This window comes from Ursus arctos, unplaced genomic scaffold (genome assembly GCF_023065955.2).
Source record: "Ursus arctos isolate Adak ecotype North America unplaced genomic scaffold, UrsArc2.0 scaffold_19, whole genome shotgun sequence".
Lineage (NCBI taxonomy): Eukaryota > Metazoa > Chordata > Mammalia > Carnivora > Ursidae > Ursus > Ursus arctos.
Window position 1 is genome coordinate 34623983 of NW_026622863.1, and position 15966 is coordinate 34639948.

At 46.6% G+C, this 15966-nt stretch overlaps 1 protein-coding gene across 2 annotated transcripts in view; it reads left to right on the forward strand.

The window, feature by feature from the left end:
* The first annotated feature begins 285 nt into the window (after window positions 1–285).
* Window positions 286–15966, forward strand: part of CDH13 (cadherin 13) — a 984509-nt gene continuing 968828 nt past the window's right edge. The window contains exon 1 of one of the 2 annotated variants that reach the window (XM_026495318.4): window positions 286–751. In XM_026495318.4, the coding sequence (XP_026351103.2) occupies window positions 707–751 (45 nt within the window). In that variant the 5' untranslated portion in view covers window positions 286–706. The remainder of the gene's footprint in view (window positions 752–15966) is intronic. The other variant, XM_057314677.1, reaches the window with a different exon arrangement.

A 15966-nucleotide genomic window follows, 5' to 3' on the forward strand; every position in this document is an offset into this window, starting at 1 on the left:
TAAAATCTATTGCCCCTTGATGGATTTTTTTCTGCAAGTGAGAATTGATCTGTCGTCTTTGTGATTTGTGAGATGGCTAGGAAACACCAAACACCATCATGACTTTGGCCACATTAGGAAGGAAAAAAAAAAAAAGGAAGAAAGAAAGAAAGAAAGAAAGAAAGAAAGAAAGAAAGAAAGAGAAAAAAAAAATCCACCACCAAGTCTCTCCAGGCGTGGAAAGGGCTGGAACTGCTGGGTTCATTTTATTTGATTTATTGGAATTAGAGTGGATCTTATTAACATTTTAATAAAGAGAATCTTTTTGCACCGGGCTGGAAGTGTTCACCAGTCCCCGGTGCAATTCCATTCCCTGCAAAAGTGGAATCGGCTGGCGTTGCCCAGCGTGCTTTGTGAGGCTGGGCCCCAACAGTCCAAAAAAGCAAAGGGGCTGCCTCCTCCGAGGGGCTCCCTCTGTGCGAGGTGCTCGCCCCGTATCTGCCATGCAAAACGAGGGAGCTTTATGAAGGAATCCGTCTTGTAAAGCCATTGGTCCTGGTCATCAGCCTCTACCCAATGCTTTCGTGATGCTGCCGCTGATCTATTTGGGAAGTTGGCTGGCTGGTGAGGCAGAGCCTCTCCTCAAAGCCTGGCTCCCACGGAAAATATGCTCAGTGCAGCCAAGTGCATGAATGAAAACGCCGCCGGGCGCTTCTAGTCGGGCAAAATGCAGCCGAGAACTCCGCTCCTTCTGTGCGTTCTCCTGTCCCAGGTAAGGAAGAGGGGCTGCGGGGCGCACCTCGCGCCCGGTTTCTGCATTCAGATCGCCTGGCGCGGGCTGGGCGAGGGGTCTTTCGGGGGTCGGGGGACTCTGGGGCGCGGCGGCAAGAAAGCCTGGGGCTCAAAGGGAGGTCATTCACAGCCCCGGAGATGCTGGGGGGGGGGGTGGTCCTGCTTTCCCACTCCAGGTTGCCTCGGTGTGTGTGTGTACACACATTTGCGGGAGGAGGCGAGAGCTCCCGAGTCCCCCCCCCCCTTTTTTTTTGCAAGCAGGGGCGACATTCTCGCCTACATCAAGTGGGGTAACTTTGATTCGCCTCCTCCGGAGGCTCATGCATTGGAGAAAGACTCAGTTGGAGGCGACTCCAAGGAGTCGTGGTTTCCCCCAGCGCAGCGCCGAGCAGGGAAGCGCGGCTCGGGTCCGGATTGCGGGCTGCTGGGCTGGAGAGGCCGGCCTGGCATCGCCGACTTCCCGGGGCGCCCGGGCCCCCTCGCCCAGCCCCGCGGCTCTCTGGAAGGCGCCTCCCTCCCGCCTGCCTAGCGCTGCAGCCCGGCTGCTGCTGTCGCTCAAAGGCGCGGGCTCTGGCCGCGCCCGCATCGGGGTTCTTTTCCTCCAGACCTCGGGCCTGGAGCGCATCCCCCCGCCAAACCCACCCCCCGCCAAGACGTAGGCCCCAGCCCCCCGCGCCCCCTTTGTCCAGCCAGCTGGAGCTCCGGCTTGGAGCCCCGACTGCCGCCTCTGCTGTCTTCCCCTGCGAGCGTGGAGCGCAGAGAAAAGTTCAAGCCTTGCCCACCAGGGCTGCAGCTGCCTGTTAACCCTCAGAGCGCTGAGACACGAGGGAAGGGTCTGTGACCCAGGAGAGGATGGGGGGCGGGGTGCGATGGATACTTGGTTTTTGGGCAACCACCTCTGTATCTCAAAGATCTCTGGAAGTTTGTGTGCAGGAAAGCAGTACTCCCGGGAGGCCAGACTGGAGGCGCTGGCAGCTGAGGGGCACGCCCAGCCCTGCCTTGGGGCCTGTGGTTTCTGAGAGCAATGTGACCCAGTCCCCCAAGGCCTCCCGTGAAGCCTATGGGACTCCGGGTGAGCTGGCAGCCTACAAGTGGGTGGGTAAGATCAAGGCAGGGCCAGATAGAGAGGAGGGAAGGAGACAGGAAGTGCCTTTGGGTGCTAGGAATGGGTGTTGAGTTCCTGGCCAGGACTCCTGAGTGCCAGGGGAACAGGCACACGTGTGAGTGTGGTGGTTGGGGGGGGGCGGGGGAGGGGGTGTTGTGAGGCAGCTAGGATCCCAGGCAAGGGCTGGCTGGTATGTGGAGCCTTCTAAGGGAGGCTACTGCTAGATCAATGTTGGGGTTAGACTTTGGAATTGAGCCAGTGTCCCAGGAAGGAGCACAGTGACCATGGAAATGCTGTGAAGTGGGGGTTAGAGGGTGAATGCTAGTGCCTGGGGGCAGGGTAAGGTGCCGGCTGCTGAGCCCCTCCCCCACTTAGGATTTCTGTCTTCCCTGGATACACAGCCCCCATTCAGGACTGCGCAGTTATACTCCTCTAACACCAGAGCTTTGCTGGCTGCTTCTCTGGGGGGGTCCCTGTAACCTTAAATCCTGCCACAAATCCTATATCTGCCCGTGAACCTGTTTTCCAGACTTCCTGGAGTCTGACCGTCCCTGAGGCTATGTGTGTGTGTGTGTGTGTGTGTGTGTGTGTATATATATATATATATATATATATATATATCCCCATTTAGTAGGGTGGTTCAGAATGTGCCTCTGATTCAGACAGATCCTCTCTGCCATATGCTGGTGGTACCACCCTGGGCAAGTTGTTTAATATCGCTGAGCTTTCTGATTCTCCACTGTAAAATAATCTTATCACCTTCCTGGGATTCAACAGGATGTCCTAGGTAATGCATTTACCAGGAGGCCTGGCACACTAAGAACCGTTAGTGTGTGGGAGCACTTACCACAGCCTTTCCCCAGGACTTTAGAGTCCTTTTCTCTCTCAGCATGCTTGGACCTCAGTTAGGATTCCAGGGCTTGCCCAAAGTTATGCCTCCCTTTGAGCAAGGCAGACCACATGGTAGCACCCAGCAATCCCTGTGCACTAGGAGCTTCTCACGTGATACTTTTGGTAAAGCAACTGGTGTGTCTTCTCTCGCTGGGCCCAGATGGCACAGGTGGGTCTGAAGGCTGTCAGCTCACTCAGTTCCTTAGCATGGGGAAGCAGAGGTTTTCCCGGGAACTGAATTGCCTGCTCTCTGAGGCTTGTTTCTCTCTTAGATTGTGATGCATAATCAGAGCAAATGTCCACATTAGGACACTAGTTGATATCCTGTTTGCAACAGCACCTTGCAGAGAAATCATTCTGGTGCAATTCACTTAATCGGCAAGAGGTTCAAGTGCACAGCTCTGTGTGCCATAGTGAAAAGTGGGGAAAGTCTTGGAACCTTTGAGTCAACAAGCAAAAACAAAACTTTCTCGAGGCAGAGAGAAAACAGAAGAAAGGGAAAAACAATGTAATAAAGTGAATTAGTCACTTGGTCCTAAGTGGTGTTCAGGCAAGCATGTATGTGTTTTTCCACTGCAGTTGTAATACCCTGGGTCCGGCTTTGGAAGCCATCAATCTCTGTACGTTTATTGGCTGGTTGCTGTTTTAGGCATTTTGGAAGGGGGAAGAAGAATTCTAAGTAACAATGGCTGGAAGCTGGCAAAGTCAAGGAGCAGTCACCTCTCTTCTCCCCTGGGGTGTTTTGGGAAGGGCTGTCCCAGAAGTGGCCTCTGGCATTTAGCTATGATAAATAATGAATGTGGAACAGATCAAGGAGCCCTGACATAGAAATTACACTGTAAGTATGATTCCCACTCCTCCAACCCCCATTTGGGTATCACTTGCAACTAGCCAAAAGTTCTAACAATGAATGAGTAATCCCCCAAGAATTAGAATTTTAGGGAGTGGTTCAGGTTTGGAGAGCAGTCACTTGGGAGTGACCAAAAATGTTCCACAGAATTCTGAGATGTTGATTTAAAATGGGGGAGTTCTTTTTTGGAGTCAGAATCTTGATTTTCAGGATTTTAAATGAGAATCAGTGTTTTTAGTACCCCTGAAGCATCATTTATTATATGTTAAGGGCAGTGTTTATTTGCAGAACTGTTCTGATAAGGAGAAAAGACTATGGGAGTGGCAGAGAGCATCCCCTGCCCTCGGATGGCCTCAACATGTGACAGCCCATAAGATTTCAAAAGCACTGGGGAAACAAGAGACATAAGTTGTGAAAAGAATCAAAGTGGTAGAGTTCACATGTCTGAACAATTTTTTTTTTTAGCAAGTCCCCAGAGAGATTTAATAAACTGCAAGGCTGAATATGTGATCTGGAGTTTATGTAATGCCACAGTCTATATTAAAAGCCCAACAGTCATCTTAGCTAATCTCTTCTGCTCTGCCTCCCTCCCTTCTCTCCTTTTCTATCTTTAGCCCTTGGGTTTTCCATTAAATAAAATCTATTTCCTTCTAGAAGTATCTCCTATGCATTATAGTGGAATTGCCCAGCAAACCAATGTACCCAGTAACTGCAGTATATAAAGTACCAGCATTTGCATGTGTGCACTGAATCTCAGTTTGAGGTTCACTCTTTAGGTAAAAGTGCAGCTTGGTTTTTGGGAATATCCTTCCTTCTTTCCCTGCTTCCAAAAAGACAGTTGCTTGGAGAGTCCAGTTAATTTCTATTAGGTGAAGGGAAGGAAAATGACAAACCATGGATTCAGTGACAGTCACATCATCTACATAGCCACAGTATTTCCTATTTCTTTGTGCCTGTGTATGTCCATCTCTGTGTGTTTTGATCTTGTTTTAATACCTGTCGAAAAATTTCTCCAGAAGAGGGCTCCATTCACAGCATTACAAAATTCTGAATCTACAGCTTATATATTTTAAAGAACTTCAGTGTAGTAGCTCCATCAAAACCCAACTATTCTCCTTATTCCCAATTATTTGTTACAGGCTCCCCCAATGAGAAGTCCTGCCATTTTGCACTGAGTATCTTTCCTCTTTTCTTTCCCCCTTTATTCCCTATTGTAGTTGGTTCCTTTCTGTTTTATTCTGCAACTATGTATCCCCTCTGAGTAATAGAGCAGGGAACGTTTGAAAGACCTTTGTAGACAATGCCCTATGAAATGTGGGGAAGTTCTGAAATTTCCTGGCATTTGATTTTGTTTGGACCTGGTTTTACTCTTCAGGCAGCCAAAAGGCAGGCACAGCTCGCCTGTGAAAGGAGATAATCTTCCCCATTAGGTAACTACCCAGAAGAATGACTCATGAACCAGATTTGCTCACCCTCCAGCGCCAGTTGAAAAGGAGAGGGAAATATGTCTGTCATCCAATTACAATAATCAGTTGGGCAGAATCAAATCAAGTGACCAGTTTTGGCATTGTTTCCACTTAGCTGTGGGCAAGGTGCCCACATGCCTCAGAGAATCTGACCCTCTCGAAGGATACTGCCAATACAATCCCCTGCAGCCTGTCTCCTCTGTAGCTACCTAGGGATCCCAGGCCTGACTCCCCCTCCCTGAGCAGACAGCGCAAATGATGATGGGCTGGACTGTAGGATCCCCTTCCTTAGGCACTAAGTAGTGGCTTTATGCTAGGGTTAGGGTAGAAAGCAATTTCTTTCTCTACAGAGAGAAGCAGCTAAGGGCAGGCTTGGGAGGAGAAGAAATGACATTTCCAACTTGAAACACAGACTGAGCCAGGGCTCATGTTAGTCAATGGGTCACCCTTTGGCTTAGCAGGTTGAACCTTGAGATATCTGCTTGGTGCTGAAGCTCATCCATCCCGATTCTGCAACTCTGGCTTCTGGGCAAAGCTGGTAAAGTAGCAGCCACAGGCCAAATGGAGCTCACGGATGTATCTTGTTTGTCTAGATGTTTTGAAAAGTGGGAAATTGTAAATTAAAAAAACCCAGGTTTCTCGGATTTCTTTAAATGTCAGAAGGCCAGGCAATCCTAGAGCTTCATTCCCATTTGGCCACATTTCACTAGAGCCAAGTTACTACTGCCCCCTTTAGGAAGGACATGCTTCTGTAATTTGCCACAGTCCTCACTTCTCATCCAGCCAGTTGTACATATTTCTACCCACTGGCCCAGTGGCCATTTGTGTTGGGAACTTCTGCTTTCACAAATTTTGAGGCTTAATCAAATTGATACAGTCAGGTTTTCGTGATGGGCTACTTGAAAAGGAAGGGGCAAGCCTCTTTCTGATCACTGTGATTGAACTAGATTGAGACTTGCTTTGGAAGAACGTGATCAAGGGGATCCACACCTCTGTCCCGAGAACATTACTACCATCAGTGCCATTGTGTGACTAGAGGTCCCAGAGCATTGGGACACTCATGTCATTGTTCCATGAGTAATAGTTACACCCAGAGAAGTGACACACTGCAGCTTTGAGTAAACCAATGTGGGTACACGAGAGTGTTGGTACATCCAAAACATTGCAGTCGAGGGGCTCTGGGAGTACTGGATATTAGGTAGGGCCCAGTACACTGTGCCTAGTGTTATACCAAGAGCATCAGTACCCTTGGAGTACAGTAACAGTGGCGTTGTCATTCCCACAGTGTTGCTCACCTGCGATGTGAGTGTCATCAGAACCTCACAATAACTTCTTGAACTCAGCCCTGCAGGGGACTCCAGGAGCACTGAGTTAGCTCTCAGAGCATTTCTAACTTCAGGGTAATGTTAGCTCTGTAGGTTTGTTGCTTAGACCACTTTTATACATGAGACAGTGTCACCTCTACCACCAGTTGGAATTTGCGTGATGTTCTTATAACTGCTTTTCGCAGTTAACACCCAACATAGTCTTCACGTAGTGTTAATGCTAGAATTAATGTCATCTGCCTCCATAAATACTAGATTAATCTGTCCACCCATCCCTTACCAATAGGTAAGCCTCTGATAACTTGTTTTCCATAGCCTCAGATCCCAAAGATCAGCGTAAATATAATCACACACACACCAAAAAAACAAACAAAAACATAATTGTTTTTCCTTTGTCACTTGCCAACAGAAGTCAAATTCCTGAAAATTAGCATTAGCAATAGGCACGTTTTGACATGTCATGTCTCATTTCAAAGGCCCCAGCAAGCGTCACCCAATCTGTTACAGAAGCACAAAGCCCCTGTGTCTCCCAGCTGAGTGTAGTCCGGGCTGGGGTGGAGGGCAGCAGCTGCTCAGCTGAGAGCAGCCCTGCCACATGCCTGGGCAGGGCCAGGAAATGAGCTCAGCCTCTGGAGGAGCCTGGGGACCCTGCAAGGAATGTGGCAGCCTCCATGCCTGCCTTATGCGGCCTCCAGGCTAGTCTCTTTCCTCTGGGGGTGGCAGGGAACTGCTTTTCCGTGTGCTGCAGGAGATGGTGCCTGCAAAAAATGCCTGAAGCTTGAGCTTCTGTGGTCGTCTCCCTGTCCACTGGTGTAGGGCCTGCAGAAAGTGGCTGGACCCTGGCAACAGGACCCGGAGCTGTCTCAGGCCACATAGGCTCTGCCTTCAACTGCTGTAAGCTGTGGGGCATCTGGGATCATCTAACTCAGGGGTTGCAAACTGTGGCCTATGGGCCAATTCTTGCCTGCAGCCTGTTTTTATAAATAGTTTTATTGGACTATAGCCATGCCCATTCATTTATATAATTGTCTGTGGCTGAGCTTGTGCTATAACAACAGGGTTGATACCATACGGCCCACAAAGCCTAAAATATTTACTATTTGGCCCTTTTCAAAAAAACTTAGCAGGCTCCTGCTCTGACTCAGAATTACAGCCAGAGGGCCGGCAGGAAATCTTCCCAAAGGGCAGGGAGGCATTAGGGATTCAGTCATTAGGGACTGTACCTCCTAAGCCCCAAGGACTCAAGTAACTTAACTTCAGGGAGATTTAGCTGGAAGTAAGTGGACTCTCATTATCTGTGATGTCCACGGAGGACCTACTATGTGCTCAGGTTACAACTACTAGTGAGGCCGACCCAGTCTCTGTTCTCTTGGGGTTCAGACCCTGAGAGACCCCCTGGCAGGGGAGATCACTGTCAATTCAGGAATAATTCAAAACAGAGACAACTGCTATAATGGAAGAAAATGCAATTGTGTGAGGTGTGCTATCCTGTGTGTTTTGCTCATCTGTGCCTTGTCTTTCTCCCCCACTAAAATATAAGCTCCATTAGAACACATACTGCTGTCTAATTGGTCTAGGCCCTGCATCCCCAGGGCCTGGAACAGTGCTGGTGTGCAGCAGGCCTTCAGCAAATATGAATGAATGGATGAATGAATGAATGAATGAATGAATGAATATAAGAAAGGCATCAGATTCAGATGAAGGACTTGGGAGGCTTCCTTCATAGCCTGATGCTTGAGCCACAGTCTGGAGTAGTGAGGTTTATATACAAGGGAACACGAGAAGGTGTAGGCAGGGAAAAGCATTCCAGGCAAAAGGCACAGCCTGGGGGAAGTCTCTATGCAGGAAGAAATACTGCATAGCCGAAAGAGGATGATATCAGGAGCTGTTGAGTGGTGCTGGAGCCACTGGGGCATCGGCAGCCACCACAGGGTTTTTAGTGTTTGTTATGGAGCAATGAGCAGCCATTGAAAGTAACAAGCAGAGGGTGTAGTGTGACAAGGTCAGATTTCCATTTTGAAAAGGTCACCCTGGCTGTAGTGTAGCAGATGGATTGATGCTGGGTACGAGTGGAAGGGAGAAGCCAGTCCAGGCCTGAGATCATGGGAGTGGCAGTGCAGAGGGAAACAGATGCATCACTCAGAGCATCCAAGAGACATTAAAGGTAGAACCTGGCAGGGCTGGGTAGCTGGGTTCAGAGATGGCAGAGCAAGGGCCAGGGAGGGGTTAAGGAGCAAGCTTGAGTTCTGACTCTTTCAACTGGCAGCTTCTTGCCAATTGCCCAAACAAGGAACCCAGGTGTTTGACATTATAAACAGGGTCTGAGGGCCGTTTCCATAGGGGTGTTAGCCAGGCTGCAGTAATGCTCCTCAGGAGAGGTGCCCCAGGCCCCAGTTACACTAATGCCCACAGATCCAATCCGTGCTCGCATCTGGGATGGGCACTGTGGGGGCTTGGAAATGCCCTTGTCTAGAGAGACTGATGTGTAGCCTCTATAATTAACCAATCTCTGAGGCTTTTCATGCAAAAGATATTTGGGAGAAACATTGCCAAGCCCTTTAATCATTTCTTGAACATTCAATCAACAGCACTAGAAATATTTCTTACATGAAGCAAATAATGGTCTACTACTTTCAGCAATCACTTTGCGAATGTTAACAAGTCTTCATCTCAGCGTGTTGGATTTGGCCTTGGTGACTCTTATGTTTCCAGGTGGAATAGCCGAATCTTCATCGGGGTGCCAGGGAGTGGTATGTTGGTAAATGTTTAACAACTGGCTTCTCTTAAAAAAAAAAAAAAAAGTGGCACTTTACCCTCAGAAGGTGAGGGAGGCACGTGTGTCTACATTTCTTGAGGCACTTAGGGAATTCAGAGGTAAGCAAGATGGGCATAGGACGTGTTCTCGTGGGGCTTGCCATCTACTGAGGGCAGCCATTAAGAAACAAGAAAATATGTTTTATGGGGCACCTGGGTGGTTCAGTCAGTGAAGTGTCTGCCTTCGGCTCAGGTCGTAATCCCAGAGTCCTGGGATCGAGCCCCACATCGGGCTCCCTGCTCAGTGGGGAACCTGCTTCTCCTTCAACCTCTGCCCACCCCCCGCCCCCATGCTTGCTCTCTCTCTCTCAAATGAATAAGTAAAATCTTTTTTAAAAAAGAAACAAGAAAATAAATAGCTGAAATAATACAAACTTGGTAATTGTTACCATAGGAAGCAACAGGGACTAAAACAGCATTGAAGGGTTGATTGCTTTGTCTTCCCTCCCATTCTTTCACCTTCCCCTTCCTCCCACCCCCCTTCCATCCATCTTTTCTTCTTTCTTCCCATAGTTAGTACACTCTACCCAGTGCCAAGAATGCTGCTAATTTGGAATTCAGAGATGAATACATACGTGGTCCTGAATAGGGAAAGTGCTGGAGGTGAATCAGGGCCTCTGGTCTGCCAGGACTCAGAGGAGCAGGTGTCTCAGATTGCTTAGGAGAGTTAAGGAGACTTCTGAGATTTTAAGAAGTGAGTTTGAATCCTGGCCATTTGCATGCTGCGTTTCCTCTTCTGTTTCCTCCTGTGTCTGTCTGAACAAGGAGAGACCTGCCCAGCAGGGTTTTGGTTAAATAAGCATATGCTTGTGACTTCATCCATGATTGGCAGATGCTGGGTGCTTAAAGGAATGTTGGCTGTATTAACTTTCACACACTGCGCTCCAGGGGAACTTGTAGCTTTCAGGTACCATGCGGCCTTGGCCTTGATCATCTGACTAACTCAGAGGGGAAAAAATGCTTGTGTATTTAAAATGCATGGACGTTAAAAAAAATAAAGTTTGCTCTCTGGGGAAGGATTTGCCAATTCCCATATTGGTAGCTCCCCAAACATCCTTCCCCTGGGGATTTCATGCCTCATAAAATCATTTGATCTGGTGGGATCTTATCTTCTAGATGTATCTTCTCAGCAGCTGTTTCCCTGGAGGCTTTATTAGGGCATTGTGTGTGTGGGTGTACATGTCAGTACCACGAGCCCTTATGATTATGATTATTATTTAAAATATATCAAAATACCTGTAGCAACTTTACAATTTATTGTTATGTGCCAGTTGCATACATTATGTCAAATCTTTATTACAACACTTAGGGACAACTATTTTATCCTTATTTTATATGCAATGAAAAGAAGTTCAGAGTGGTTGAGTCATTTGCCTAAGGCCACACAAGCCACTAAGAACTGGGACCAGGGATTGAACCCTTGCTTTTCTGATTCCTGTGCATGTGCATTTTCTTCCATATTTCACTCATGTATAAAAGCTTCCTCCTTCATCCCCCCCACATGATGTAAGAATTTTCTTCTTTGACCATTTTGTTTTCTGGCTCTCCTGGAGTCAAAATGGCTGCATGTAGTGACCCCATTTTTGAATTCCTGGTGTCTAAAAGGGGGCCTGGGACCTGGGTCTCCTGTCTGGGTTAATGGTTGCAACCTGGGTTAGCCCAGGGTTATTTGTGTTGTCACTGAGTCCTTGTTTTTGACCAGGGGTGAACAACCCACCCATACAGCATGCTTCAGCCAGCAAGAATGGCCATCTTACTAAGAGGAGCCACACAGGACCCCGTTAGGGTGTGGCTCCTTTGCAGCTTCAGTGCAGGCAAATTCTCTAGTGGTAAATTTGCTGGTGGTTTCCTGCCTGCTGCTAAGCTCTAAGGCTGGATGGCATTCCTCCCCAGGGGTGCCAAGGAGCTCCAGTGTATCCTGAGTGCTACTTTCTACAATAACGCTTTCCCTAGTCTATAGAAAATGAGTAATATACAGCCTGGAGCTATATTGAGACAAACCGATCTATTGGGCATTGCAACGGAACTGAATCTAACCTCAAGTGTAGTTCTGTTTACCAACAGAGTTTTCTCCCTCCCCCCTTTAAATTCAATTTAAGTGCCTTTAGTCAGGCTAGCCATTGATTCCATGAACATTTGTTGAATGCCTATTATATGCCAGACACTGTCTTATGCACTGGTGACAGAGCAGGGAGCATGCACAGAGTCCCTGTGCAGGTGGATGGGCATATTCCCCCCCTTTGACCCAGGCCTTACCACTCCGCATGGTGGCCTTGCATTTCTGCCTCTCTCAGGACGTTTGTATCTGTGCACCCCAATTTGTACATTTCATGTTTAAGTCATTCATTTAACAAATATTAACTGATCAACCTCTGTATCTCAAGCATGAAGCTTTATACTGGGTGAGCAGCAGTGATTAAGAAAGACAAGCTTGCCTGCCCTCATGGAGTCTACGTTCTACTGAGGGAGAAACAGAGTAAACAGCAAAAATAAGTAAATACAGTAATTTTGGCTAGTGACGGTGCTGTAAAACAATTAAAATGGGATGGGCAGTTGTTCTGAGTTTATCCACAGCCCTCTCTTGGGATAGAAAGTTCGTTGTTATGATGCAATGCCGTTTCTACTTTTTAGGGATGAAATGTCCTATTGTTTGTAAAAAGTTGATTAACGAACTGCCTATCCCATTTTTGTCTTCTATTTATCATGGTAAATAGAGTGGTAAAGTATTGTTGGCAAAACTTTGTCCATTCTCTATTTTTTCTTTTTCTTGAAATTTTGCTTTTGGGATTCTGAAAATATGGCAACCAATGATTTAAACTATAGGTAGGTAATCCTTTTCTGTAAAGAATAAATATATGTCTGTAGGATAAATATATGTCTTTTTTGCAGTTACTCAACGTATCAATGTAGCATAAAAACAGCCACACACAATATGTGAACAAATGGGCTGGGCTGGGCTCTGTTCCAATAAAACTTTATTTAGAAAAACAGGCAGAGCTGGATTTGGCCTTCAGGCTGTAGTTTGCCAACTTCTAATCAAAACCATTAGCCACCTCACCAGTTGGTCAAATTGGGATAGGGTCAAGCCCAGGGAGAGAAACCAGACATTTTCTTTGTTGTTTCCACGAGAATGTGGTACTTCTTAAGGAAGGTAGTACCATGGGATTATTCCATGTTAACCTTGATCAAGGTAAAGATGAACTAAGGAACCTAATTCTCGGACAACCACTAAAATACATAATAATTTAGCTTTTGTAGTAATTATCTGGACTATAATTTTTAAGGTTTCCTCACCACCCAAAGGTGTACTGGTGTTAAACACTGTATCTTCGGTTGCATTTCTCCAAACAGTGTTGGAGTTACAGGCTTGGATGCAGGGAGGTAATCTGAAAGATGATTCTAAGACACAGAAGTGAGGAACAAGAAGAGGAAAGCCAAGAAAGAGCATGTCATTGAGCTGGTTTCTGTCATGGGCAGCTGGGGCTCATTACTGCTAGGGCCCCTCAGAAGAACTCTGTAAAACTTGCTTCGGAAGAGTCCCTTTGCTGGATAGGAGGCTCGGGTGTGTATCCACTATGCTCATCTTCCATTGGTCAAGGGTGCCCCCTGGCAACATTAATTTCTCTGTGCTTCACTGATGAGCCTTTGTGGCTCTGGGGGAGCAACCATGGTTTTGGAAAAGTCCTGAGCAGAAAAATAGAGAGGCGTGACAGGTGCTTGGACTGGCAGTATATGCCCTGAGTAGAGCATGAGTTTATAAGAGATTCCAGTTGCCTCTGTATATGTTACCAGAAACTTTCTCAGTAGAGCTTATGTTAAAGGAAAGGGTTATGGTTGTTTTTTTCAAACCCACTAAGTTTGGTTTAGCACCCACCTGCAGATACTCTCTTTCCCACTAGATGGTACCAGTATGCCAAAGCCCTGGAATGCTATGTTGGACCTCATCTTTGACATGAATATATTCCCACTACTTATAAACAATTAAGGAATAAGCAACCTGAGGTTGGAGGAACAGACTATGAGTGTTTGGGGACATAAGATGGGAGAAGGTGGAGATTGTCTGAGCAGTTACCCTCATTCAGCCATTCACCAGCAAATCTTACTGACCACCCACTGAGTACTCAACACTCTTCTCAGCATTGGGAATACAGATATAAGCAATGTACACAAAGTCCCTAACCCGGTGAGCTTCCATACTGGTTGAGGGGAGAGACAATAAAAAGCAAACAGGCAGATACATGATGTGTGTCATGTGGTGAGTTCTGTGGAAAGCACAGTCCTTCTGGTATCTATCTGCCTGTCTTGTCAGCTAATAGGGCAAGAGATTATTTCCATCTGTTTCTTAAACCCCATTCTGCCATTCACCACCTCTTGTGATTATGCTTACATGAGACTGTGAGTTTGTGGAGGGCAGAAGTTGTGCTTGGCAAATCGGTGTTGACCACCTGGAACCTGCTGTAGCCCACCTCAACCAATGGCTCGTTGGTTGATTTCATGTGTCTGGAATCGTTCTGAATTGTTACTGTTGTCGACACACAATAGAGTTGTGTTTTACTCAGGGGTTAGATTATAAAGTCAAGGTTTAAGGCAAACACAGAGTTGTCATTAACCTTGAAATATCTTAAGTTGCCCATTAAATTGCAGTGTGTATGGCTTTGCATATGCATCCCTGCACTGTAATCAACATGTAACAATGTATAATGCATGCCGTAATGTACAGTGCATAATAAAGAATATAGGCAAGATATAATTTTGCAGAATTTAATTGCAGTGTTTAAATTGTTCTTTTTCCTTCTCTTTTTGGTGGAAGAGCTGGATTTCCATTAGTTAAATGTGCATATGATAAGACTTCACTGTATTCATTCAAGCTGGTTTCTTAATCATATGATTCCCACCAGGCTGTGTACTGGGGAGGGTAAGAGTTGTGTTCACTGTGCTCTGTTCATCTTTGGGTTCCCACCATTGGCCACATGCTTTGGAGCAGAGGAACAGCATACAAGTAATAATAGTAGTAGTAGCAATATTGGAGATCAGTCTTTAAGTAGTGCTTTCTATGAGCTAGGCCCTGTGTGAGTGCTTTAAATGTATTAATTAGTACTTTTAATCCTCCTAAAGACTCTATCGTGTATCTACTGTGATTTTAATTCCATTTCACAGATGGGGAAATTCCAGGAGAACTGGATAAAGGTCACACAGCTTTTGAGCTCTGGGGCTGAGATTCAAACTTGAGCAGTCTCAAAGACCACGCATTGTGTGATTCCATGAAATGGAAAGAATTGTCCAGAACAAGGAAATCCATAGAGACAGAAAGTAGAGTATTGGTTGCCTCGGGCCCCAGGTGAGAGGAGCAGGGAATGGGGAGTGACTGCTAGTGCATGAGATTTCTTTTTGGGAGTGATGGAAGTGTTCTGGAATGAGAGAGTGATGATGGTGGAACAAGTGTGTGAATATACTAAAACACACAGAATTGTATATGTTAACAGGGTGAACCTTATAGTATGTGGCTTTATTTCAATAGAGCTGTTATTCAACAGAAAAACAAGCAAACCTCAGGCCATCTCCAACCCCAGGACTCTTGTGTGGCCATCCCTGAGCCTTCCTATGGGTGCTCACCAAGTGCTAGTGGCATTCTACTCTCTTTACTTACATTAACCCTACTATTCCTCAAAAGGGCCCTATCATCCAACCTCCTTTCAGAGATCAGAAAACTGAGGCAGACATATACTGAGGAGCTTGGGGCTTGCAAGTGACCCTGGCAGTTCTGGGCCTGAAGCATCCTGGTTTTCACACATTTTATTAATTAAAAGCAACCCTAGTTGACCAGAGCTACAGGTAACTCGGCTTATCAGAAATGAAGCAATGGTTCTTCACTTTTATTTTGCAGATTTGCAAAGTGGATTAAGATCCTTCTTTGCTCACTGGTTATTATTCCCCTCTGGCCCAGGCGGGTCTGGTGTAGGGTACTGGCACTAAGACCCAGAGCCTATAGGGTCTTAGTGTGCCTTAGAATGTGTGTTAGTATAGCTGACTTCTAAAAGTAATAAGTGAAAGCGGCTCAGGAACTGGGAAAGAGGGAAGAGGAAGAGGGGGAGAGAACTAATTGATATGCTAATTGCATTGTACTCAAGTTGATATCAGATTGCTGAAAGGATTCATCCAAATTAATAAGAATGTTTGGCACCCCTTGGCTGGTTCAGATGAAGACTTCATGGCCTCGCAATGAAAAGGAATCTTTTCCTTTTCTAAGGTCTAAGGCAGGGGAAGGAGCTCTTTGCTCTTACACTTGGCACTCAGCACCTCCAAATCAAGGCCTCCACCCCCACCCAAAACACTCCCCCTTCAGCACCTGCCTCCCCAACCAGATATCTTTTGATTACCAAGCTCTGTAAACATGAGATTTATTCCTCTCTGCCTTCAGTCTTGTGTTGATGATTTGTATTTGCCTTTCGTGTTTAAAATGCAGAGTGATGCGAAGCCATTAGCCAAGCACAGTACAGCAGGAAAGGGCAGCAGGGCTTGCCCCTGGATCTGGCCCAGGATGCCTGTTTGTGGTACTGGAGGGTGAGGATTTATAAAGACAAAGCCAAGGGACTATAAATACCTTCCCGGGTCTCCGGTCTGGAAGAGCAGCTGTGACTTGAGCTGGGACAGGAGCTGGGATTGAAAGCATTCTGGCTGAGATCTGGCTTCCCAGGTGGCTGGCCTCAGGGTGGCAGAGAGTGCTGGGCCACCTAGATTCTTAGA